Source organism: Marmota monax, unplaced genomic scaffold (assembly GCF_021218885.2).
Source record: "Marmota monax isolate L192 unplaced genomic scaffold, Marmota_monax_Labrador192_F-V1.1 WCK01_AAM20220418_F8-fsc00023, whole genome shotgun sequence".
NCBI classification, from domain to species: Eukaryota; Metazoa; Chordata; class Mammalia; order Rodentia; family Sciuridae; genus Marmota; species Marmota monax.
This window is the reverse complement of record NW_026692907.1, coordinates 3077436-3103466: the sequence shown is the minus strand read 5'-3', so window position 1 is coordinate 3103466 and position 26031 is coordinate 3077436. Positions and strand designations below refer to the sequence as shown.

Sequence of the window (26031 nt, the reverse complement as noted above, 5' to 3'; positions counted from 1 at the left end):
GCGATCCTCCCACCCAAGCTGGGATTACAGGCACCCACCTAAGATACCTGCCTTAAAATACCCCACCCCCCCGCCCAGTTTCAGTTTTTTAAAAAATAATGGTTGCAACCCACTAAATCGATTTCACCGTCCAATGATTGGTGCAACCTGCAATTTGACCAACCCCATTGTTTAAGAGCATTTATCTCCCTATCTCTTCTGTATAGGGAGGTCAGCATAGCCAGGGCTCTGGGTCAGCTTGAAGCTGCAGGTGGCTCACCACCAACTGGTATGGAAAGACCCTCAATCCACTGACCTACCCAGTGGTCAGGAGTCTCCAAGCCCTCCCTCACAATCCCCTTGACCCTGGGCTGCAGGGATAAAGGTAGGCCTTAGATCATTGAGCTTCTCATTGTGGTGCTGCCACTTACCAGTTGTGTGGCCACGGCCAAGTGCCTTTATCCCTTGAGACTGTTTCCTCACCTGTAAAAATTAGAATGAGAGACTCCACTTTACAGGACCATTTTACAAACAAAAGAACCCAGCACTGCTAACACTGAGTGGGCACTTGTTTGTTATTGCATTACCCCCATTGTTTCAGTCTATGGGGCCACTTTGTTCCTTCTGCCTCTGTCCTTGTCTAACAGTGCCCCTGTGGCACTCCCCCCAGTGGGCGTGGCCTGGACCTTTCCCTAACCCATGATTATTCCTGCTTCAAGTCACCCAGTTACCTTGTCCTGATCCCCCAGACTGTGAGCTCCTCAAGGGCAGGGACCTTCCCTGATTCTTTCCCACATCCCTTGCAAGCGGCACGTGCACGCTTTGCATTTGGGTCCAGGTGGCTTTTGTCTGCACATCATTGTACCCTCTGAGCCCAGCTCAACCAACGTATTTAACATGGCAAACTATGCTCAGATGGTAGACTGTGTCTGGACCTTGCTCCTGTGTGCTTTGACAGAGGTGCTTCATTTTATTTTTCTTTTCTTCTGAATCCCCTGTGAATGTATTGACCAGCTTCCCTCCCTCCCTCCCGCCCGCCCGCCGTTTTACACCATTGAGCTGGCGACCTAAGCAGCAGCTCCACCACCTCCCGTCAGCCAGAGCCCCCACCTGCACGCCCGCCGCCACCCTGCGTTTTGGTTGAATTTTTGTTCTTTTAAGCTTCTTCTGCGCTTCTCCATGTGCTGTGATCTATAACCTGCCTCTACTGTCTGGCCTCACAGGGTCCTCCGGGGTCACAGCCCTCGCCGCACGCACAGCCTCCACCTCACAATCCCAGCAGCATGATGGGACCCCACAGTCAGGTAAACGCACTGTGGCTCGCCCGCCCGCCGGGGGGCGCGGGGCAGGAGGAAGGAGAGAGCCCACAGAGGAAAAACAAAAATCAAAACGTGCTCCAGCCATTGCCTTCAAGTCTTTATGGACAAATTGAATTTAAAAAAAAAAAAATTTTTTTTTTTTCTCCTAAAGATAGTCTTCATTCCTTGGACATCACACCCAGCTTGGATATGAAACCAAGAGAAAAGAAAAAATATTCTGTGACCTTGTCAGTGGCCTTTGCGTTTTTGTTTTTTCCTCTCTCACTTTTGGTTTGGTTTTTGAGTTTGGTTAACCATTCGTTTGTAGCCAAAGCTGCATCCCTAGCCTTTCTTTGTGTGCTCTCGCTGCTGAGAAAGCTTTCTCGCCCATCCCCCTGCACTGAGTTAGGGCGCCCGCGCTGTCCCCTTATCGTTTTCCATTGCGTTTCCCCCTAAACCCTCGCTCCCTTCCCATGGCTCCCTGTCAGTAGTTTCTCTGTGTATGCACATGTGTGCGCACGCGTGCGTGGCGTCCAGCTCTGTCTGCAGACCCTGAAGACGTTATGTATGAGACCTTTTCCTTACTCTTTTATTTGCCCTTACGGAGAGCAGAGGTGTCCTCCCTTGCCCCTCGTTGATTTAACTGTTCTGCATCCTGCGCAAAGTCCCAGCCGCTGCCCCTTCACCCAAAGTAGATCTCCGTGGACCAGTGCAGTGTGGGAGACATTTGTTGGTGGATCTGTTGTTTCCTCTGCCCGTGGGAAGTTTTGCCCAGAGGGAAGAGGCTACGGGGAGGAAGAGTTTAGAAGATCACTAGTTGTAACAAACTGGACTTTGTGGATTGGAGAGCGTTTGTGTCTGTTGCTGTACAGTAGTGCAGGCTATCATTGAACTAATTCCCTGTAATTGCAGCCTTTTATGTCACCGCGATACGCAGGCGGCCCCAGGCCCCCGATCAGAATGGGAAACCAGGTACTGTACCTTTTCATGTTCTCTCTCCTCTCACTCAGCCATCATTGGCCTTAGGTGGACTCTGACGCAAATCAGTATTTGGGAGGAGGATTGAGGGGTAGAGGGACAGGTTTTAAGATTGGGGGTGTGGGGTGGGTTGCTTACCAACAAATCTTCTCTAGGCCCGTGATGCAGCATTTGACCTGCCTATCCTGGCGGCATCGTGTCCTAGGGTTCAGAGGGCAACAGCGTTGGCAACCTGGGAGGGATTGCAGGGTCTTGGCTCTTCTAGAGAAGGTGGTAATGCCCGTGCCCCTCCCTTCCAGCCCTTTCTTGGAAGAGGGTCTTCCTCCTTAATGAAGTTAATTGACAACGTGCATTTTTTTCCTGGAAGCTTTTGAGAATTGCCAAGGCTGGTAAATATAATCCTGCTATTAGGGGGAGAAATGGCCCATAGGAATGCTTAGATCAGGAGCCTGGGTATAGCAAAGCAGGGTATTTGGGAGTTTTTAAGAAATGTCTGCTTACTTCCTAGACTCAAAACAAGGAAGGATTTGTTCATTTAATTGGAAAAGTGGTCTGCTAACAAAGAGGTTTTTCAACCAAAAACCTGGGTCATTTGCCTTACTCTGGCCAATGCGGGTTGTCAGTTCTAGATGTTCTGGGGAAAGCCCCCTCCCTGGTTGAGCCCTTCAGGGCGGGAGGTGAGCTGAAGAGGTAAAGGCGAATAGATGATGCCTCTTTTGGACATAGTTTCTTTAAAGTTGTTTTTGTCTATCAGGGAGATAGATATCTTTTGTGCCAAAATATTTTTTAACAGAATATTTTTTCAGTGACTTTGCAAAAGTCCTTCAAAAAAAATCAGACAACAGCTCCAGCACATCCAGCGCTTGTTGCCATTGGAGCTGGGAGTTTAGTCACCAGTTACATTAGCGTATCTGAGTGGGATTCTTTCCATTCTTGAGGCCCTGCAGAAAAGCCCAAGTGAGATGATTCAGGGTGGAGAGAGACTCAAATACACAGGGGCCTCTGGTTTTAATGTGAGACTGTCTGTCAGGTTTCCACCTTTATATTTCCTTTCACAATGTCCTTTGTGTCCTGTTTTTTTCCAACATAAAGGGAACAAATTTGCACATAAGGAATTGGTGACCTAGCTCCAAAGAAGGGATCCTTAGACACATTGCAGAGTTCGGGCTCACAGTGAGCTGGGCTCCAGTATGTCCTCAACTTCCAGCCGTTGTTGGTTCTACTCTGCCCCACCCACTCACTTGACTTTCATAGGTGAAAGTGGCTTCCCCTGCCTCTGTTTTGACCCAGTGTCACCAAGTGAGCTCCTTTATCATTGCACACATGGACCCCAGAGCAGCTTTCCCGCTTGCCCGCTTGGTGGCTCTCCTTGGCCAAAACTGGCCATCACCCTAGGGAGAGATCGAATACTTCCTGATGGTAATTGTGATTGTGGCCCTTCCTCCAGCCACTAAGTGATGGAGAAGGGCACGTGTGTCTATTTAGCAATTAAGCATGAGTGATCTGCACCTTGCATTGCAAACAATTTTCCCAGTCTTCCTGCCATTTCATAGGAAATTCTCAAATTTTCCAATATCCTGTGAACTCCAGAAATCTTTGTTCTTAAAGAGGAATGTGCCCTTTCCACAGGTATGGCCCCTGGGCATTTCTTGGAGAGTACCTCAGTTACTCCCCTCTCCTGCAGCCAGTGGCGGAAACAGAGGCAGGGGAACTTGCTTGGGCTCAAGGGTGGTAGGCAGGGTGATCAGGGGAACAAGAAGCCAGTGGTCGCTCACTTGGCCTTGAAGCTTTGCAAGGCCAGCCTCCCACCTGCTTCCCTGGTTAGAGGTTTGGGTCTCTATTTAGAGTGCTGCTGTTTTGCAAGCCAGGGTGGCTTGGGTAGGTGGTAAACAGAGGGGTTCAGTTAGGTTTAGTAAAGGAGGGGCTAGAATCTGAGTTGTCAGATTGCCCTTTCATATTAGACCTTCACAAAACCCCCAGACTCTGCTGGTGTCCTGGTGGGCAGGTGAGTGAACTACAGGGGCAGCTGACCATTCGTCCATTTTCTGGACAGATGCTGCCTGTGCCTCACCCTCCAGTGCCACAGAAGAGCTGGCCTACCTTCAGTAGCCTGTGTGACAGTCCCAGAGCACCTCTTTTCTCTGGGACTGAGGGGGTGTGCACAGCATGACCATAGTCCCATCTAGCAGCTGATGGTTTTCTGTTTGAGGGCCTCAGCCTTCTCAGTGTGAGACCCGTTTTCTTCAGTCATTGTACTCCTTCCTTCTCTTACAGAGGAAGCCCAGACTTTCCTCTCCCTATCACAGGGTTACCTAGTGAGGGAAGTGAGTCTCCGGGCTCTCTGAGCCCCTGGATAGCCCAGCTCTGCTCCTGGTGTCCTGACACATGCCAGGAAGAGCTTTCTGTAAGAACTGGTGGTCAGTGTGGGCCTACCTGGAGAGGGAGTGAGTACTGTCCCCTGCAGCTGCTCTATCAGGGTGGGTATGGTGTTTCTGCACTGGGTAACTCAGGACCCTGAAGGATCCCACCTGAACCTCCTGGGCTCCCCGAATCCAGACAGCCTTAGAGACAGGCCTTCCTGAGTCCTCACAGAGTCCTACAACCAGGCGGTATAAACCCTCAGCCCAGGTGAGCAGACCCAAGCCAGCCAAGTAATCCAGAGCTGGGGAACTGGAGGTGAGGAAGCTGGGCGAAAGCCAGGGGTGGCACAGTTAAAACCCAGGACCAGGAGAGCCTCCAAGCGTCCCCAGCAGGTGGGAGCTACAGGTCCAAAAAGCCACCTTCTGAGCAGGAGGTCATACCCAGGTTCAAGGGCTTGTGTGGCTGCCCTGCCCCCAGCCATACCCCTTCCGTCTGAAGCTAGAGAAAGCAGTGAAGGTCTATTTCTTTGTTTCCGACCACCTTTTACCAAACCACTGGCGTTCACTGTTGGGCCAAAGATAGATGAGCTTCAAACTTGGCTGGCCCCACTGCGGCCACCAGGGGCAGACCCCTTGTCACAGGTGTCTCACCCTTCAGAAGCTCTGGGCCTGTAGCTGGGAAACAAGGTGCCATCACCAAAGACTTCCTCCCAAAGTCAAGAGTGTGTTCTAGAGAGGGTGCTAGAAACATGCTTCCCATGGCTCTTTTTTCAAATTGTAGCTGAAATAACTTTTGTCCCCAGCAAATTATTTTGAATAGGTTGTCACAGCAGGTGTGCCGAGCACTCCCCCAGGAATTCTGGGCACCCTGTCTCACCTCCTTCATAGCAGCTCCATCAGTGCCACCTGCCACTCCACAAACTTTGGCAAGCGGGCTCTGCTTTAGCATGCCTCGCTTCTGTGCCCACAGTCCCCTTGTCATCTTGGGGCTGGGAGACCTGGGCACTTGTCCTGGCTCTGCTGATGAATACGTGGCTGAGGGCCTCTGGGCCTCAGCTTTCCCATCTAAATCTCTAAGGTGTTTACCCCTGTTCACCTATAGAAGGGTTTCCCGTGGTGATATGGTTTTAGCCAGTGGGTTTCAGTCCCTGTAACTTGAAGCTGGGGATGAAATGAGTTGCAGCTCTGTGGGAAGACTTAACACGGCAGCTCAGGTACAGGCAACTAGAAAGGAGGGAACTCTGCTGCCCCGGGGCAGGTGGTGAGCATTGCATTCTCCGGCATGACCTGGAGAATGTTCTGCCTCATTTCAGGGATCTGGCAGGCAGCATAGGTCCTGACAGCAGGGCAGTGGTTCCTTGCCTACTGCCTAGCCCCATTCCTCCCTCCCTCCATCCCCCCACCTGGTGTCAAAACTGGAACTAAGGCTCGCTGGAGCGACTGCTTTGTGCTGGGGGACCCTTCCCAGTTGACAGGCAGCAGAAATAGTCTCAGGGAGGCTGTGAATGACCCCAGGCGGCAGGTGGGGCAGGCAGATGCATCCCCAGCATTCATCAGCTCCAGGGAGCAGCTCCTTAGCTTCTGTCTCACATGTCTTTCAGCCTCCAGGAGGAGTTCCTGGGACACAGCCATTGCTGCCCAATTCCATGGATCCCACCCGACAACAAGGTAGAGAGGGCAGGGTGGGGCAAGCAGCCTGTGGCACCCCGAGGGCTCCTCCTTGCTCTGTCCTACCAATCCCTGGCTTACCTATTCTCTCTTGCAGGCCACCCCAACATGGGAGGATCAATGCAGAGAATGAACCCTCCCCGAGGCATGGGGCCTATGGGTCCTGGGCCACAGGTAACTAGCCATCTTTCTGTCCGTCCATCTCCCCGGCCATCTGTGTGCACCCGCCTTCTCTCCTCTTTCCAGTCTGTCAGTCTTCCATGTCTGTGGCTCACAGGGGTAAGAGGGAAGGTGTGTCTGGGTCCCTAAGCTCCCATCCCTGCCTGTAGTGGGCTGGCCCTGCACACAGCCAGAACAGCCCCTGGGTGGCTGAGTTAAGGTACGTCTAGGGAACCTGGGGGTGGGGGACATCTGAGAAGTGACCCCAGACTCCTCTAAGGTGGGGTATCCTAGCATGGGATTGAGGGATTTGAATGGCAGAGGGTATGGTGGCCTTAGCTGTGATGGGGGCCTCCAGGAATCCCAAAGCCACCTCTTTCCCTGAGTGGGGTAGACTTGATGGCTCCAGGGGTCTCAGTGTGCTGACCCACAGGTGAGCATGTGAGTGGCTCTCCTACTTCTGGCTGCCACTCACCATTTGTCTGTCCTTGGGTGAATCATTTGTAGGCCTCAGCGTCCCCACCCTATCAAATGAGGAGTGAGTTTTTATCCGTGTTCTCTGCCATAGGAGGAGGCCAAGTTGTGCCTAACAACCACGTTAACCCTAGACCTCAGCCAGCTTCATACATCAGTTTCTGCCCAAGATTCCTTTTGACCAGGGGGCTCTATTACCAAAAATGGCAGTTTAGAAATTCCTGTAAGAAATAATTTCAAGTGCCCAGTGCACCTCTTCACAATTGTTATCCCTCTGACAGCCCCACATCCCACGTGCGCAGTGGTCTTACAGGCCATTCCTGCTTGGAACCTTCTCACAGTTGTTCCACTCCTCTGAGCACTTGGCTGTGACAGAGTTTGCCGTGTTCCACCCTCCCTGGGCATTCTCTGATTGCCCACAGGAACTGGAAATCTGAGTGAGAAGTGAGAGCAGGAGGTTTGGTTCTAGGGCATTCCTTCCCTGCTTTTCTGCCCTGCCTGGAAGTCTGCTTGCCTTGTCTGTCCCTCCCTTGATTGAGGTGTTTGGGGTTCCCTGGGCCCCCTCCAGGTTTCTGCCTCTCTGGCGGGTAGAGCAGTGCCCCCCCCCAACACACACACCCATGCTCCCTTTCATGGGGAGATGTCTGTTCCGTCCTGGAATCACACATGCAGCAGAGGCCGCAGCCCTCTCCGTGGTAGGGGAACATCTGTGGTGTGGAAAGATTTTAGGGAGGTTCTTATCTTCTGCTGGTCCTGTAATCCTAAAAGGAAGCAAGCCCACCACAATTGCAGCCCCAGTGTTCTCGTTTAGTTCTTTCTCACATTATCCAAACTTCATGTTCTCAGCAGCTCCTTTTAAGCTCCCAGGGTGGCCCCATCCTGTCTGGCCACTGTCTGGAGCTGACCTCTGCAGGGCCATCTATGGGAGGGGTCAGAGGGTAGAGGCTAAAAGCCATGTCTCCAGAGTAAGACATGGTTCTCGATCCCCTATGGCTTGAGCCACATAGCAGTCACTTCCTCTTGGTGTGGTATCCGCAGTGGGCTCAGATTTTCAGAATGCCATGGGAGATCTAGTCAATTCAGGAGGGTGGAGTCTGAGGAGGGAAAGGTAATCCCACCACCCACCTGTGTGGGTTCTGAGAGGCTCTGCAGCTGCATCTATAAAATGGGCATGAACCTAGTATCTGCCTATGGGGTTGCTGAAAGGAAGAGGGTCAGGGTCTTGTATGATGCATGGAACTCGGTAGCACCCCCCACCTGAGTAAGTAATTTGTTTTCCAAATTTGGGGACTTAAAACCAATGTTTGGGTGTGGTGATTACAATTAGCTTCTATTTTATTTTATCTTTTTCCTGGTGAAATCGCCAACAGTTTGTTAAGCCTGTAGTTAAGATGGAGGTTCTAGAAGCTGGAAATGTATGTATCGAGAGTGTCTGAGGCAGTGTTCCAGAAGCATAGGACTTCCTTCTCGCTTGGTGATTGTGTCATCATGTCAGTCCAACACACTTCTTTGGGCACGCCCCAAAGAGGTGAGGGTCCTAGAGGCTGAGATTTTGCTGGGGAGGCTTTCCTGGCCTCACCAGGCAGTGTGCAACATTGTGCAAGGGTTGGAGCTCCCCAAGCTCTGAGGACCATACCCTGGGAGGCTGGGGCAGGAGGATCACAAGTTCAAGGCCAGCTTGGGCAACTTAGTAAGACCCTGTGTCAAAATAAAAAGGGCTGGGGATGTAGCTTAGAGGCCCTGAATTCAGTCTCCAATGCAGAATAAAAAAGAAAGGAAGGGAGGGAGGGGGAAAAGAGAGTGGAGACCCTAAAGCACTCTGCTCTTATCTCCCACCCCCCCTCTCTGGTAGGGTGCAGTATTAAATCCCTCACTCAGCCTGGAACATCTGCACCACATCACTGGGAGCAGGAAGTTCAGGCTCTAGGCCTGGGCAAGGATGGTGTGTTGGATGGATTAAAGGGTCTAGGGACAGCTAGAAAGTGGCCATCAGAGCTCACCTGAGCACAGCAGAACCTGGAAGCTTTGGACTCTAAGGCTGAGAGTAGAAGGCTTCCCCCCACCCCCAGCCCTTTCTGTCTGTCTGTCTCCTGAGAGTATTGCCTGGGCATTCCCTGTGGACAGGAGAGAGGCAAGCTCAGAACTTGGTACTAGAAAGCAGTTCTGACTGTAGCTTACCTGGGTTGAACTTATAGCCCTTTTTGTCTGCGAAACAGGCAGCCAGGCGATGACCTCACAGGGCCTCTTGTGGGGCGGGGTGAGACAGTGGTTATGAACACCCCTATGGGGTTTTTGGATCCTTCCCCTTCCTGTAAGAACTGAGCTCTGCCTTCTGCCACAGCCCAGGCTATTAGAATGGGCAGCCAGCCCCTTCAGGCAGCCCTGAGTATGCACCCACTGCATGCACAGTGCCATGCCAGACACAGGTGGGACACCACTGGTCTATAATTCCTAGTAGGAAATTGGAATGTATTTAGCCAGTGACCCCTCCAGAAGTTTCTGAGCAGAAAACAGGTAGAGCGTGGTCATGGAGCTCCTTTGTAAATTTCAGAACTAAGCAGAGTGACAGTCCTTGTTTTGAGCTGCATCATGTTTCACCTAAACATCCCAAAGAGGCCAGCTGTCCAGGTGTTGCCCTGCCCATTGCGCTTAGGATTCAGACAAATTTTACTCTACTTTTGTAAAATGACCAGTGCCAAAAAGAAGGCAATACTTCCACCTAATCCATTTTTCTCTAAAAAATTATGTGTCAGTGTCAGGCAGTAACCTTTCGTCCCAGTGCTTCAAAATTGAATTCTCTTAGATGAGGCTAAAATTCCAGGCAGAGCTCCCTGTCAGACTCGGGTACAGAGTGTAACAAGACCCCACAGCAGACCCTGCAGATGTGATTCCCAGAGCCACTGCTCCCGCAGTGATTCTGATATTCAGGTTGAGGCTAGAATCAGATTACTTACTATCCTGGCTTTTCTGCATTTGAGAAAATTCAGATGAAGGATAATCCATGATATTTAGGGATAATCCTGTGGCACCTGGAGAAACTGCATCTCTTGGCCCCTGCTGACCCAGGGCCAGTCCAAGCTCAGTGCCTCTAAGTAGGAGCCACAGAAAGCAGTGCAAAGATTAATAATCCAGGCTCAGGGCACTAGGGCTGAGTGAAAAGGGAGTGGGACCCTTGATGAACCTCCCAGTGTGGGGTGGTCTCCCTCTGCCTAGACAGCTTCTGGCCCCTCCGGCAGATGAGCCTCATGGCTAGATGGCTTTCCCTGTGTAAGGTGAAGACAGCCATGGGAAGCACTGAGGTAGAGCTCCCGTGAGGACCTGCAAGAGGCAAAGGCAGCCCCCCTCTGTGGGCCCCTGCCTGCTGCTCGGTGCCTTCCTGTGTCATTACGGACCATCAGACCTCAGAGGCTGAGACCCAAAGGGTGGGAGAGGTTTCGCTTTCTTTATGACTGTGGACCAGACCCTTCTGCCCAGGGACACCTGAGTGGGTGGAGGGCAAGGAGTGAGGGAAGACAGGCCCCCCCATCCCTGCAGAGCAGTGCTGACAGCAGATGAGGGGTGTCTCTGGTTAGTAACCAGGCCCCCCTACCTCCAGCAACCCACGTGCTGTGGGCAGGCAGGAGCCAAGAGGCAGCCCATTTCTCCCAAGTCTCTGCAACCAGGCTGCTAAGCTTCCAGCCCACTTTCACTATTGACTTACTTGTGACCTTGATCAAGTCTCTGGCCTCTCTGGGCCTCCCAGTTGTCTTCTGTGAAGTGAGAGGTATGAGGGCCCCCCCCCAAGGGTCTGCAGGGGGAAGCTCCATGGGGCCTCCTTGCTGGCCCAGCGAGGCTCCTACAGGGTGGGCAGGATTGGGAGCAGAAGGGTTGCTCCTGGAGCCCTCCAGCCAGGAGCCGTGCTGCGTGTCCAGCCATTTTTCTGGAGGGAGTGCCTGTCTGAGGCCTTTCCCATGGCTAGGAGAGGGGCGGGCTGTAGCCACAGTCCCTGGGGTTGTCACTTGACCTGGAAAACCTTTGCAGTGAGCTGGCTGTGTGCAGTGAACAGTAGGCCGCCTGACACAGTGAGCTTCCTGTGCAGAGCAGGGGTTGAGCTTTGTGGAAGGGGGTCAGCAGCAGTCATGGGCCCTGGGAAGGGCCAGCAAGGCCGGTGCTCAGTGATGTCACGGCAGCATTGAGGCCTGTGGTGTGTGTTCTGTGGCTGCCATCCCAAATTGTCATGCATCTCCGGGGTTCACAAAGCACTTGAGAGCTGTCACTTCATGATCTTCCTAGGGCCCCATAAGGTTGCAGCTTCGTGGACTCTGTCCCCATTTTACAGATGAGGCATCACAGCTGAGTCATGGCCAAGCTGTGGGGCTTCAACCTAGCTCAGCCAGGCACAGTTGAGCAAAGGGCTTCCTGTGCCTCAGACCTCAGTTTTTTAACCTCTAAAGTAGGGTAGTTAAAGGAGTTGGCATGATCATTAAATGTAGATGATACACATAAAGTGCAAAGCACGGTCTGACACCGGGAAAGCATATTTGGTGCTAAAGTCACCAGCAAGTGGCCAAGCTTGAGGCCAACTCTCTTGTGTGCTGACCTCAAATTTCTAGCTGCAACCTACCCCCACTGACTCTAGGCCTTGCTCTGCCAGCCAGCCTGGTACTGGGTACTGTCCCTGTCATTGTCTGCATCTCATCTGGGATTCTTCTAGGTCCAGGCTTTTGCAGGTGACTAGACAGCAGGTGTCCCAGAGGCAGAGAGATTTGGGGAGGCGGTCCCTGGCTGAAGACCCCATCGTCAGCCTGATGTTGCTTCCAAGCTTGTCAGCTCCAGCTCAACCTCCTGTTCAGTCCCCTTCCCACCAGGAATGTGGCTAGGAATGCAGACTGAAGGCCCAGGTTGAAACCCGCCTCTGCCATTTGCTGACTCTTTCTCTCTCAGACCTTCTCATCTGTACATGGGACTAATACCAGTCTCATGGGGTTACCAGGACCAAACCAGGGATGGAGAATGAAGTGTATATGTGCTTAGCGCGGGGCTGCTCACGCTGGCTGCTCCTTGGCCACTGGAGTTCCACCAGCCTGCTTCTTCCAGATTCCCCTGGAGGGCAGAGCCTAAGCTGCTGCAGGGCACACTTTACTCCCACACAGTCACTCCTTCGCTCCCTCACCCATCCATCCCTTCAGTGTTGGCCAGCTACAGCATGGAGTGAGGGCTGTGGTCACTGTCCAGTGAGAAGGCGTTCAGGGTCCAGTGAGAGAGGGACGGATGCATAGCCATGGCCATAACTCAAGGTGGTGTGGCCTTTGGGGGGGTGGCGATTCTAAGGCATTCAGGGAGTAACCAGGACGGAGCAGGACCCTCAGGGGGCTGGTGGGAAGGCTTCACAGAAACACTGCTGCTCGACCCAGGAAGCCTCCAAGTGGAGATGGGAGGCAGGGCAGTTATTTCTGCAAAGAAAATAGCTCTCAGAGAGGATGTCAGGCAGCACAAGTCACGAAGAGGGGAACAGGCGAGAGGCCTGGGTGGCACCTGGTCTGCCTCACTGGCTTGTCCTGTGCCGAATCTGGATCCTGAGAACGTCTGAGTTTCGCATAGACTCTTCTCACACCGAGTGGTGGGGGGAGTTGCAGGCGAGCAACTTGCTTGACAGCCGCGTTTTTGAAAACATTGTTAAGGCCCTGAAAACACATTTACTGTTGTGGACTGTCCCTCTGTGCTGGCTTGTCATTGTCCCCACTACTTGGTTCTCACCCTGTCCCACCTTTTTTGAAAGAATGTATTATTTTTCTCATCAGATCCTTTTCACAGACTAACCCTCTCACTTATATTCTGTCTGTTTCCCCTCCCTCCTTCTCTCTCTGGTTCCCCTTCTCCTTCTCATAGACTGACCCTTGGTTATCATTGCAGAATTACGGCAGCGGCATGAGACCACCACCCAACTCCCTCGGCCCCGCCATGCCCGGGATTAACATGTAAGGCAAAAGGGACTTGGCCAGGGCTCAGAGCTGTGGCTCTTCCCACCCTCTGCAGGCACCCTGGAAGACTCTTGTTCATAAATCATTGCTGGTACCTCTCTGGGCCTCAGCCTCCTTGTCAGTAGAATGAGGATGCTGATGACCCTGGAATGAGAGCCCAGCCTCAGGCAGCAGGCACAGTTCTGGGCATGCTCCAGGGATCGGCTCACCTAGTCTTCATGACAACCCTGCAAGGCAGTTGTTATTATAATTTGCGATGAGGTCACTGAGGCACAGAGAGGTAAAGTGACTTGCCCAGGCTCACACAACTTCTATTGGTTGAGTCAAAATTGGAACCCTTGTACAAGTAGCCACTGTTCTCCGATGCTTCAGAGATTTTTAACTTTTGTGTGAGAATCTGTGGATGATCTACCTGGGAAAATACACATGCAAAGAAAATTTCATGTATTTTATATGTGAGTTTATAAATGTAATATATTTTACAAATATCATAATTTAAAGGAGTTCATGGATTTCTACCTATGGAATTACCCATTCCTACCCCAGAGCCAGATAGCCTTTGAGGACCCTAGGACTTTATGAAGGATTTCCCATTACTAATGTCAGCCCTCTCCTGCCCCTGCTGGCTCTACCCCTAGAGTCCACAGCACTGCACTATTTTCATTGTCTCTGTCTCTCTCTCCCTCTCAGGGGCCCGGGAGCTGGCAGACCCTGGCCCAATCCCAACAGTGCTAACTCAGTGAGTATCCAGGTCGGGAAGGGTGGTATTTGCCACAGAAGAGGTTCTGGGAGCAGAATGGCTCCAGTCCCCAAGTGGAAGTGTCAGAGGAGGGGAAAACACAGTAGAATCCCACCTGATACCTCCAAGGAGAAAGTTATGTGGAAGTCCAGTAGAAACATGCTGGGTTATCACAGACTGGCTCTTGCCCTGCCCTGCCCTGCCCTTCCCAGCCCTCTGCAGAAGCTCCCAGGTCTAAGCTGAGAACCTGGGCCCAGAGAGCATTGTTCAGAAGGAGGCCCCTGCCCATTTCCAGGAGGGTGGGCTTCCGGTGTTCAGAGGAGAGAGTGGGTAAGAAGCTCATTGCAGATAGTCCAGAGGAGAGGAAAGGAGCTGTCTCTCCTCCCTCCTACACTACAGGCCTCCTAGGCCCCTGTCCCCAACTCCTTCCTAAACTGGGGAGTAGGAGATCAGGCTCTGGGGACTGGCTCAGTGTGGCAGAGAAGCAGGTTCCACTCCCATCCCCAGGCCTCCCAGGGAAACTGACCAGGCAGCTAATTCACTGGGTCCTGAAACCTTTCTTCAGAAGAGTGGGGAATGTCCCCTAGTGGGTTTGGAAGGAAAGGGGCATTGCCTGTCTGAGGAGGTGACTCCATCACATGACTCCTCCACATCTTGTTTCCAGATTCCATATTCCTCCTCATCGCCCGGCACCTACGTGGTAAGTGTGTGTGGGCTTGGGCCCTTGCACGTCTAGTCAATGTGGCTGTGTGTGTAGGAAAGCTACTCCAGAGTCCCTGTCCACTTGTGTTCTGAGCACCAGTTCCAGACTGCTAGAACTTGCTGTCAGTATTCAGGCACCTGTGCAAGCCTGGGGTGGTCTCAAAACCCTTCATCAAGACCTGGAATAGTTTCCTTCTGGGGAGCTGCCTGCTTGCTGTTGAGCTTCCCCGTGGGCCTCTGCTGTCATCAGCCGGCCTACATGTGAGCAGGTGTGCACACGTGTGTATGCCACAGGTGCTCTTGACTTGCCAAGAGGAAGCGGAGTGTCCAAACCCAGCTCCCCTTGGGCTTAAGGCTGTGGCTCCAGGTGAACACTGGAGGGTTAGCCGATGAATGCTGAGCTGCTCACTAGGAGAGCATGGTAGCCTTTTCCCACAGCTGTCCCCACTGTGGGTAACTGATATAGTTTTTATTTCATCTCAGGGACCCCCTGGTGGTGGTGGCCCTCCAGGAACACCCATCATGCCTAGTCCTGCAGGTAAGAGGGCTTGAAGGGATGGGGTCCTGGTGAGGCTGGTGGTTACTAGGGAGTCATAGAAGGCTTGGTACAGAGCCCATCTGAACAGCCACTCCTTCCTGAGCAGTGTATCTTCCACTGGGCATTGTGACACCTGGGGACCTGCGGGACTATAAGACATTAAGACCACCAACCCACTGTATGCCTGTACATGACATCTATTCCTTTTCTCTGATGCTGCTTAGTAAAGAACAAGGCCAAGCACAGAGGTCAGGAAATAGGGTCTCATTGCCCTGGTTCTCTCTTGTGAGGGAGAACCCTGTCCTGGGTAGGCATTGTTCTGGATGACTCAAAAAGGGCTTTGGGGCCTGGAGGTGTAGCTCAGTGTAGAGTGGCAGAGTGCTTGCTTAGCATGCACAAGGCCCTGGGTTCAATCCCCAGAACCACCACCCCCCCCAAAAAAAAAAGACTGGGGTTATGACTCAGCGGTAGAACACTTGCCTAGCACATGTGAGTTACTGGGTTCAATCCTCAGCACCACGTAAAAATAAATAAAATAAAGGTATTGTGTCCATCTACAACTTAAAAAAAATTAAAAATTAAAAAAAGAAAAGAAAAAAATGAAGAAAAGGGGTTTTAGCACTCTGGCATCCTCAGGACCAGGGTACTGAGCATGACCCCTCCAGAGTTTCCAGAGCTCTAGGTTTCTGGTCCTCTGTGTAGGAAATTTCTTCTCTGTTTTGCTTTAATCAGAAGAGGGCATGCTTGCACACACATGGATAAGTGCACACATGCATACACACAAGTGTCACAGCTTTTTCTCAGCTAAGAATAGAATACCAGCCACCAACACAGTCCCTACCTGCCACAAAACAAAAAGTGAGAAAGGTGGTGAGGATATGTGCCCGAGAAATGATGCCCACTCCTGTAGAAATACATTAGTTAATTTTCTAAGGAGACGTTTGTGGCTAAGTGGGGGGACTGAGGCGACCCTCCCCCACCTGCTCCTTAGCTTCCCAAACAGGGAAGCTGCTCAGCTGCAGGGGTGGCGCTGGTGGCGGCCTGCTCCGCTCTGCTCCGCTCTGCTCCCTCCTCCGCTGCTGCATCTTGATGAGCTGCGTGACCTACATTCCGCTGGGTCACGTTAACCCACTCCGTGTGTTCATGTGTCTCCAGCCCCATCCCCGCCTCTCCCGCCTGCGCCCTTGGCTCTGGAGGGCGGCCCCTGGGTAATTTGCAATGTCTCCCTTTCCCTGATTTGAATTGAAGCCGCTAGGCAGGGTTGGGGGACACAGGGGTTACCTTGCTGGCGTCCCCACCTTGTCCCGGGCAGTGGGGAGATTAGGGTGGAGACTGTAACTCAAATGCCATGTCCATGCTACTGTCCAGACATTCTGAAATTCTTGGTTTCGTGGTTGAGTGGTTTTCACAGTTGAATTTTCTGTGATTAAAAACTTTGTGAATCTTCATTAAATACAAATTAGCCAGAAAATGGTGGTACTTAGAGGAAATTTTAGGTGATAAAATACAAAAGAATGAGTTCAAGTGCCATGAGTTTGTTTTAATTAAGAAATGAATTAATCACCTCGACTTGTGGGTTTCCACTGTTCTACAGATTCAACAAATTCCAGTGACAACATCTACACAATGATTAATCCGGTGCCGCCTGGAGGCAGCCGGTCCAACGTAAGTCTGCTTTCTAATAATTTACATATCAGATACCATAACAAATCATAATTAACTTCATCAGCTGAGGGGAAAGCCAGTTTAATTGATTTCAGCCATTTGTTACCAAAGATGAATAAAATAAACTGTCAGAAAAGTGATTAACTCCTGGGCACTCAGCTCCCATTCTAGCTGGCAAGGGTGGGAGAGAAGGGGCGGGGCAGTTTCTACCTCTGGTCAGTGTCGGGGCACCAGACCCTCTTGGAGGACCAGAGCTGTGTGGGGTGCCGGCAAGGAAAAGCACGAGGCTACAGGGGTCTGAGCAGGTCCCTGCTCTGCTGACTGGCAGAGCCATCTGGAGAATCCCCCCTGCTGTCAGGCCTCTGTCCTTAGCTGTGGAGTCAAGGATCGAGACCCTGCAGGAGCCTGTGGCTTGTGTGGGGTCCTGCCTGCCTGACCTTCCTCCCCTGAGCTCTGATCCCTGGGCCTGCAGTTCCTTCACCTTGGCTCAGGCTGTGCTCCTGGAAGCCACTCCCTTCCTCCTTCCTTAAAGTTTCCACCTTTGAACGATGGCACAGCTCTGATCCTACCTGTTCTGATTCCATCTCACAGCCTCCCTCCTGTGTTCCTAGCCCACTGACTAGGACTCTCCTGTCTGGAGAGCAACCTGGGGCCTGCACTGCCTGCCAGTGGGCTTGGGTCACATTTATCTTCACCTGGCCGAGTGGATGGAGCTCTGAGGGCACTTCTCTTTGGTTTTGTTGTCCCAACTCCTAAGGCGACACCTGAATCACCCCACTTGTTATACCCTGAGTATGTGCTGCCTCAGGCTGGACACTGCACTCATGGTTGATTGTGGTGCTGGGCATTGAACCCAGGGCCTCACAAATGTTAAGTGCGTGCTCTTCGACAAAGCCCCACCCCAGCCCTGGATATGTCATGTGTTTAATCTCTGCTGCAGCCCTCTAGGTCAGGCTTTTTGGCTGGCCCCCTTTGCCCAGAGTGACTGGTCTCCCTTCTCTCCTGGGCAGCCAGCACCTTCCACTATCCCAGCTTCACTGCCACCTCCTCTCTAGAGTGACCAGTCATACAAATTTTAGCACTAAGAGCTCTGCACCCGAGAAACCCCAGGGCATGAAAAGTCCTGGGTTTTGGCATTGGATGCAGAACACTGGAGAGAGTGGGAGAGTACGGAACTCTCCAGAGGCCAGGAGACAAGATAGAGTGCTGTTTTTAAAGTCAGGTGGACATGGCATAGAACCAGGGTCACTGTCCTATGTTTCTCCTGACCATGGATGCTGGCAGTCATGACTTGTTGGGCTGTGGCCGCAGGGTGCCACCGTCATGGGCCTCACAGAGACTGCCTCTGGCTGCTGCAGGTTTGCTCCTGTGCTCTGTGTCTACAGTGCTGGTTTCATTTGCCATTGTGCATGTTGTGACCATGTTTCTAAGAGATCATTGAAGTGAGCACGGTGACAATGCCAGCAGCAGCGTGACCCAGACAGCACTAAGGACAGCTGGATGACTATGTTTTTTTAATAATAGGTCAAAGTTCACACAGCTGGATCAGGTGTGAGGAATGCAAATGGGACCCACTGCACAATGTACAGAAAAGAATTTGGGCTTGGGCGTGGCAGGGAGAGGGATGTGGAAGCACAGTGGAGGCTGGATCCCCCCGGTGTGGGATGAAGGCACATCCTTCTAAATCAAAAGTTTCTTTTATCCTCCAAAGAGACACCAATACATAGTCAAAAATAGCGGTTGCTGAATTAGCTTGGGCATACCCTGGAATGAACACCATTATCATCTCATTCCCTTGATTGCACTGTGAACCAAGAAGGTTACGGTTCCTGATTCAGAGGTTGCAACTAAAAGTTATATCTGTGAACAACAGGGAGGGGGAATTTTGACAACAGAGCACTGGCCCCTTGAGTGGAGCTGATTCTGTCTGGGCTTACTAACAGCTGCGGCTCTTTGCAGCGTTATCAAGTGATTCCTTAAATCATAGCAACAAAAATCACTTCCTGACTGAGTGGGCATGTGGCCCAGTGGTGAGCACTCGCTAGCACTCCAGGCCCTGAGTTTGGTCCCCAGCTCTAAAAACAAACAAAAAACCCCAAGTTCCTGCTAGTTCTTACATGTGTTAATTTGAAAACTAGAGTTTTAAAATGACTTGATTTTAATGAATATGCAGAAAAAAGAAGATTATTTGCAAATTTTATTCCGTCTGTAAGCTTTTCACCAAAGAAGTGAATATCTTACCTGGAGACCGTCCTGCACACCTGGCCCCCACCACTGCGGCAGAGGGGTATGCTTTGCCCACCGGGGATACGGGCTTTCATAATGAAAGCTCTTGGTCACTTTTTAATTTCTTCAAAGCATGCAGATGTTCAACTTGTAGAAACGGAAAATGCCTCAAACACATGCCCACAAGGTGACGGTAACTGTTCACGGCCATAGAAAGGGCATTGCCCAAAACTCAATTTTTAAGCCACGAAACGAGAAGGATGTGCATCTCTAATGTGGAAATCCATTGAGTTGAAAATGGAAACAGGAATTGCACCAAGAGAGGGGTGCGCTGTTCCTCCAGGACCATGCGATCATCTCAAAAAGAGGCCATGAGGAACCCAGGGGTCTGAGCCAAGCATACCTGGATTGTTTCGTGTCATGTGGAGGTTGCAGCAAAACCTCATGCCACAGAAACAATGACTCATTTTTTCAAAAATGAGCTGCTTGAGAACAGTCAAAAAGTGTCACGAGAAAGAGCAACCAAGTTAAACAGGACTTTTTCAGCTGATTAAAACTTACTTGAAATACAACTTGTATCTTACAAGTTCAAATCACCTCTCGGCTTCAGAGATCTTTTTTCCTCAGAAAAAGAGCTTTCATTCACAATGACGTCCACCTCATGTGTGCTTCGTGGTGTTTGCAAATGCTGGACATTGCCGCTGGGGATAGCCCATCTTCTGAATTAGCAGCTGACATGCAGCTGATCCAAAGCCAGCCTGCAGACACGAAGTGGTGTTCATCTTGAGGAGCTAGAGGTTGCTCCTACAAGTCCACAGACCTGTGCTAATAGTGAAGTCATAAGTGCTTGGTATGTGAGCGAGTTTGTGGAGGAGATAGTTCAGTGTCGTGCTGGACTGATACGGGATCAGTGTAACATGGTCTTGATAAGAGCACAATGGCAAAGCCAGCGAATTTTGTCTTACTATATTCAGTTTTACCACTACATTAAAAAAAAAAAAAAAAAACACGGTGGCCCATGCCTGTAATCCCAACAACTTTAGAGGCTGAGGCAGGAGAATCACAAGTTCAAGACCAGCCTCAGGAACTTACTGAGGCCCTAAGCAAATTAGTGAGATCCTGTCTCAACATAAAAAATATAGAGGACTGGGGACGTGGCTCAGTGGTTAAGCGCCCCTGGGTTCAATCCCTGGTACCCATAAAAAAGGGAAGATAGAAGAACATGCTGGGCACGATGGCGCACACCTGCAACCCCGCAGCACTGCGGCTGAGGTGGGGGAGATTTGAGTTTAAGGCCAACATCAGCAATTTAGCGAGTCACTGTCTCAAATTTCTAAAAAGTAAATAAATAGGGCTGGGGATATAGCTCAGCGGTAAAGTGCCACTTGGTTCAACCCACAGCACTGCAAACAACCACAAAAACCCTAACTTTCAGACAAGAAACGCTGGGAAAGGAAGCAGAGCAAAAACGCCCTGTCAAGGGCCAGAAGGAGCAGTTAAATTATTGACTGTGTCTGAGGACAGAAGCAAGAATGTTATGCTTCTCACATTTCTCATTGGTGAACCAGTTCTCTGCGCTGATGGCTACTGTTAACTAGTCTTATTGTTCTATGTTGGTAGCATTTATGTAATAGAAAAGCAAATAGTACAGAATAAATAAATGGGAGAACTGAAGATGAAGACCAGTGAGGCTGGATTATTTCCTTACACCTGTGCACAAAAATAAGCTCAGAGTTGGTCACATACTGAATATCAGCGAGCTAAAACATTTAGAAGAAAATACAGGAGTAAATCCAGTGACCTGAGTGAAGTAAAGCCTTCTTGGATACAACACTAAAGCACAAGCAATAAGACAGAAACAAATGGATAAATTCAGGCTCTTTTGTTGTTGTTTTTGGTTTTGGGGGTTTTTTGGTTTTGTTTTTTCTTCAAAGGAAACCATCAAGAAAGTTAAATGGGACACTGTGGCACATGCCTGTAGTACCAGTTACTCCGGAAGCTGAAGCAGGATCACTTGAGCACAGGAGTTTGAAGCTATCCTGGAAACATGGTGAAACCCTGTTTCAAAAGAAAAAGAAAAGTTAAACAGACAACTCCCAGGATAGAGAATTTGCAGCTCGTACATCTATAAGAGACTTGAATGAAATTTATATGAAGAACTCTTGCAGCTCAATAATAAAAAGACAACTGAATTAAAAATGGGACAAAGATGTAAATAGACATTTTCTTCAGAGAAGTACAAGTAGCCATAAGCACAGGAAAAGATCCTAACATCATTAGTCATTAGGAAATGCGAGTTAAGACACAAGTTACTCTTCAGACCCACGAGGGTCTCTGTAGTTAAAAAGGTAGAGACTGGTGCTTGGGAGGATCTGAAGATCTCCTGCACTGCTGCTGGTGGGAATGTCGAGTGGTGTGGCCGCTGAGGAGTAGTCTGACTGTCCCTAGAACACTTAGACATAGTTACCTGTAGTTACCTGAGCCAGCAGTCCTACTCCTGTGTATCTAAGAGGTGAAAACATGTATCCACATGATAATTCTCACAGAGATAAATGTAGTAGCACTAGTGTTAGTAGCCAAAAGTAGAAACAGCCTGAATGAACCATCAGCTGGTGAATGGATAGGTAAAATGTGGCATAGGCATACAATGGACATTTATTTTCCGTAAGATGGAATAAAGTACTGGTTCACGCAGCAACACGGATGAATCATGAAAACATGATAAGTCAAAAAAAAAAAATTGGCCATGAAAGGTCATAACAATCTGTATACAGCATCCAGAATAGAGACAAAATAAATAAATGGTTGCCCAAGGCTGGGGGCCAGAAAGGACCAAGGAGTGACTGCTAATAGGTATAGAATTTCTTTCTGGGTGAAAGAAAGGTGGTAAAGTTGGTTGTGATAGTTGCATAACCCTGTGAACAGAATAAAAACCACTGAACTGTCCTCTTTAAATGGGTCAGTTGTATGCATCTGAATATCTCAGTAAAGCTGTTAAGTAATACACGAAAAATACACAGTGACATAAATTTTCAAGTCAAAACCTAATTTTTATATATTTACATTAAAGTAAGACCACGTATGAATGAGGACACATTGTTAGCATGTTTTGGGGGGCAGTGTTTGCCCTGGTTAGCTTCCTGAAAGTCGGTTGCCCTCATCCTCCTATCAGTTTTGCTGATCAGGATGAGTTTTTTGTCAGAAGGCAAAATATGCCCAGGAGCTGGGTTAAAGGCAGGGACTGTGTGGCCCAGGAAGAGTGGCTCAGCCCACCCGCAGTGAGTGGGCCGTTCTCCCACCCGCTCTGCTCTGGCACTCGGCCCTGCCATCCTCTACATGGACTTTCGCTCACACAGGACCCCTACAGCGGCTTCTATGCCTGCTCTCTTGCCCAAATTTCTACCTTTTCATTATTTCTGTGTCCCCCACACAGCCTGTTCTCGTGTCACTGCCTTTGTCTGTAACTGTACTGTATCTGCAGCTGTCTTTGGAACTCTGCCCTCTGCCCTGTGGGCTCCTCCTCCCAGCCAAGGTGCAGGTGTGACTCAGCTTTGCGTCCTCAGCACTTGCTCAGGCCAGGTCCAGCAGCCCTCTTCCACACGTCCACCTCTTCCACCCGACATCCAGTCTGCCTCACGGGACCTTGGCCCTCCAGACTGGGCTCAGCCATCCCTCCCCAGACTTGTGAATTGTGGCCATGGATGTGACCTCCCTGGACTTTGCCTTCTTTCTGAGATGGTTTTGGTGGTTCCAGACTACCCTAAGGATGGGGTCAAAGTGATTCCCTCTGATGCTGGATCTGCCTGCACCATCAGCTCTGTGTGGAAGCCTCACATGTGCCCTGCTTCCTGTGTGGCCACTCAGCAGACCAGTCTCCTCCGCTGCCTGAGGAGCCCACATCTGAGCAGGGGCTTGGAGAAGGCTTATGTGACAGCCCAGGGGCAGGCTGCCAGGCTCCATTCTTAACCTCTGGCCTTGGAGACCCCAGGCAAAGCATTTCCTGTGCTCTACTTCAGTGTTTTTTTTTGTTTGTTTGTTTGTTTGTTTGTTTGTTTTAATCTGTAGACTACATATGAAAAGCACAAATAGTTTTGATTCTTGGGCCGATGTGGTCAGTCTTCTAGGTGCAGCTGTGACTGGTAAGGCTGGCACTATACCCCAGGGATAGAATAGTCCCTATGATGGGACCCAGGAGCCCGAGATTGCTGGCTCTGTGTAGCCATAAGCAGGTCTCTTTTCCCTCTCTGGGTTCATTCCCTTACCTGGTACATGGCAACAAGGAGAGCCCACCAGAATAGAGGTTCCCCAAGGCAGGAGCCTGTGCAGCTATGGGCCTTTGGAGTTGTTGGCTAACTTTGTTGACCAACTGGCTGGTCACAGGGCCCCCTGAGGGGAGCAGAGGGCCCTAGGCCCACTGAGCTGTTGTCTGTGCTTCTCCTTCAGTTCCCCATGGGTCCTGGCTCAGACGGCCCGATGGGAGGCATGGGCGGGATGGAGCCACACCACATGAATGGATCCTTAGGTAAGCTGGCACCCGCTCCCTGGCCTGCCCTCCCTTCCCTGGACAGCTTACCCTTTTCCTCAGCTGGCTCAGCTTGGCCTGGTACACAGCCTAGGCCATGTCTGGGGACCCAGAAAATTCTCTGCATGAAAGTAGCTTGGGGTTGGGGTGGATGGGCTTCAGAGCTCAGGGAGGGAGGTCTCAAGTAGTGGAGCCCCCTCCCCCACCACCATGTGAGCAAGAAACTGAATTGCATTCTTTTTTCCTTCCAGGGTCAGGCGACATAGATGGACTTCCAAAAGTGAGTGTGCATTCATTGTGTCCTCCCTGATGGTACCCATCCCTGAGGGCAGGTTGTTGGGGACAGGCTCACCTCCTCTCCTCTCTCCACAGAATTCTCCTAACAACATAAGTGGCATTAGCAACCCTCCAGGCACCCCGCGAGACGATGGCGAGCTGGGAGGGAACTTCCTCCACTCCTTCCAGAATGACAATGTAAGCTCCCTCCTCTAACCCCAGGGCCCTTCTCTTGACCCTATGCCTGGGAACTCTCTAGCTAGCTGTGGGGGCTGGACGGGCCATATGCAGGCTGGACACCTGTGGCACTGATCAGCTGATTCAGCTGAGAAAGCCCTGGGCACAGATCGAGAGGCAGCACTGCCCCCGGGAGAGGGTTCTTGCAGCCGTCAGGGCCAGCCTTCCACTCTCCCTAGTGGACGTCCGTCTACGCTTCCATTTGAAGAAAGCAACTTTTGAGAAGCCCAGATTGGCCCCCACCCCAGGGCACCCTCACAGAGCTCTGGCTCTCTAAATTCCCGGCAGTCCCAATTTCCAAAACGGGGCGATTCACAGAGGGGAAGGAACAGGAAGGCTGCCCTCACAGAGATGCCGGCTGGTCCGAGAGGTGGCCCTCAGCTCCACTTCCTTGCCCTCACCTGGCTCTGCTAGCTCCCAGCCCTGTCGCCCCTGGCCTGGCCCTGTTCAGCTCTGGGCCACCCAACCTCCACAGCTATGGTCTCCTGGTGTTGTCCACCACCTCCCCGTACCTCAGCCCTGACAGCGTCCCCTCTGCTCTGCCCTTGCAGTATTCTCCAAGCATGACGATGAGTGTGTGATCCCCCCCCTTCTCCAAGACGCTGAGAGAGCCGGCATTGCAGGCAGGAAGATGCCAGACATTATGCAAGAAGAAGTGAGGTGTCGTTACCAGGAGCTGGCGGGGGTCTCCCCGCTCCCCATAAACCTACCCCCACCTTTTCCCATTTTTAGTTTCATGCAATAAAAAGGCCGAACTTTTTATTCCATAAAACATGAAGGACAAAACTCAAAAGTAAAAATATATTTCAAATCAGTGACCAGAAAAATTCTACTCCTTGCTATTTCCCAAAAGGACCTTTTCTGTACATGACACTTTTTTTTTTTTTTCTTTTGTTTTTGTTTGTTCGTTTGAGATTTCATCATTGCTGGGATTTTTTAAAATTTGTTTTCAGGGGTTGGGGGCATTTTTTTTTTAAATGGAAGCTTCTAGCAAGCCCCCAGGCCCACCCCAATCAACCTCTTTGCTTTCTTCTTAAAAAAAATGAAAATGAAAAAAAGTTTAAAAAAAAAAAAACAAGAAAAAGAAAAAGAAAAAACCACAAGCCCTGCAGTCTGTCTGTCCCCAAGCCCTTTTACCAGGAAAGCTAGTCTAGGTGTGACATGTCACACTGTCTCTGTAGCCATCTAAAAATAATAATAATAAACTGGACAGTTTACAATCGGTGGTTTCTTTCAAAAAGCCGTTTTTGGAAAGAAGAAAAGAAGTCACCCTTTACCACTGGGGGTTTGTTTGGGGAGGGGGGGACCTGCTTTGTTTTGGGCATGGTTGGCAACAGCAGCACTCCTAGACCCCCAAACCCACCCATCGCATGGCCAGAGGGGCCAGACCATCCGACCCCCTTCCAGGATTCCCCATGGCCGAGACCGTCGCTGTGACCCGGCGCCTGCACTGTGTTCCCAGGACTGCTTCCTCTCCTGGACCTCTCCAGCCCCTCCTCAGCCCCCACCCGTCCTCCCAGCGAGAGTCCTGCCCACTGGGTGGCGGCTTGCAGCAGCGTAGGGGAGGCCACCGCTGCCAGGATGGCTATGACCTGGGGCGTGGAAACTGACCTCCTGTTCCGCCTGAGATCCTCACGTCCTCGTCCCATGTCCCGTGCACGGGCAGGGTGGCTGGAGTTTTGGTTTTCTTTTTCTCTATTCATCCTTCGTTTTCAAAGATGGAATATTGACCAGAATTGCTCTGTATGTGCTTGGAACTGGATGGAAAGACTTTGGCATTGCTGGGGGGTGGGGGGAGAACCAACAACCAAACAGACGCGCTGTTTCCGGTCCTGTTTTTATTTTCAAAAACCGACAAACCCGATGTGGAGCCTGTCCCCTCCTAGGAGGGGTGACTCATGGCCTCCCTCACCTCACCCCCATGGAAACCTTTGTGTCTTGCCCTGGAAGACACCCAATTCTTTGTACATTTACACTCCCTTCTCCTGCCCCCTCCCTCCCCCGTAGCTGGTCTTTGTTTTATTACCCCCCTTTCTGATCCATGTATATCATATTATGTGAGATACCATCTGCCTGAAAAAAGACCTTGTGCGGATTATTGGGAACATTGTAGCTGTTGCTGTGTTTTTTCTTACCTTGTAGTCTGGTTCTGAATTACGAGAGGAAAAAAAAAAAGTAATTATGATACATTGTAGTTTGTGTACGATATATGTTGATAACGTTTTATTAAAGGGACATCTTTTTTCCGCA

General features: G+C 50.8%; 1 protein-coding gene across 8 annotated transcripts in view; it reads left to right on the top strand.

The window, feature by feature from the left end:
• Positions 1-26031, top strand: part of Ssbp3 (single stranded DNA binding protein 3) — a 157560-nt gene extending 131529 nt beyond the window's left edge. For 2 of the 8 annotated variants that reach the window (XM_058581491.1, XM_058581494.1), the window contains 13 exons: positions 1203-1283; positions 2190-2249; positions 6217-6283; positions 6381-6457; positions 12785-12873; positions 13567-13615; positions 14280-14315; positions 14801-14855; positions 16450-16520; positions 23190-23268; positions 23520-23548; positions 23641-23742; positions 24333-26031. In XM_058581491.1, coding sequence (XP_058437474.1) covers positions 1203-1283; positions 2190-2249; positions 6217-6283; positions 6381-6457; positions 12785-12873; positions 13567-13615; positions 14280-14315; positions 14801-14855; positions 16450-16520; positions 23190-23268; positions 23520-23548; positions 23641-23742; positions 24333-24362 — 825 coding nt within the window. In that variant the 3' untranslated portion in view covers positions 24363-26031. The remainder of the gene's footprint in view (positions 1-1202; positions 1284-2189; positions 2250-6216; positions 6284-6380; positions 6458-12784; positions 12874-13566; positions 13616-14279; positions 14316-14800; positions 14856-16449; positions 16521-23189; positions 23269-23519; positions 23549-23640; positions 23743-24332) is intronic. The other 6 variants (XM_058581492.1, XM_058581495.1, XM_046450931.2 and 3 more) reach the window with 5 other exon arrangements.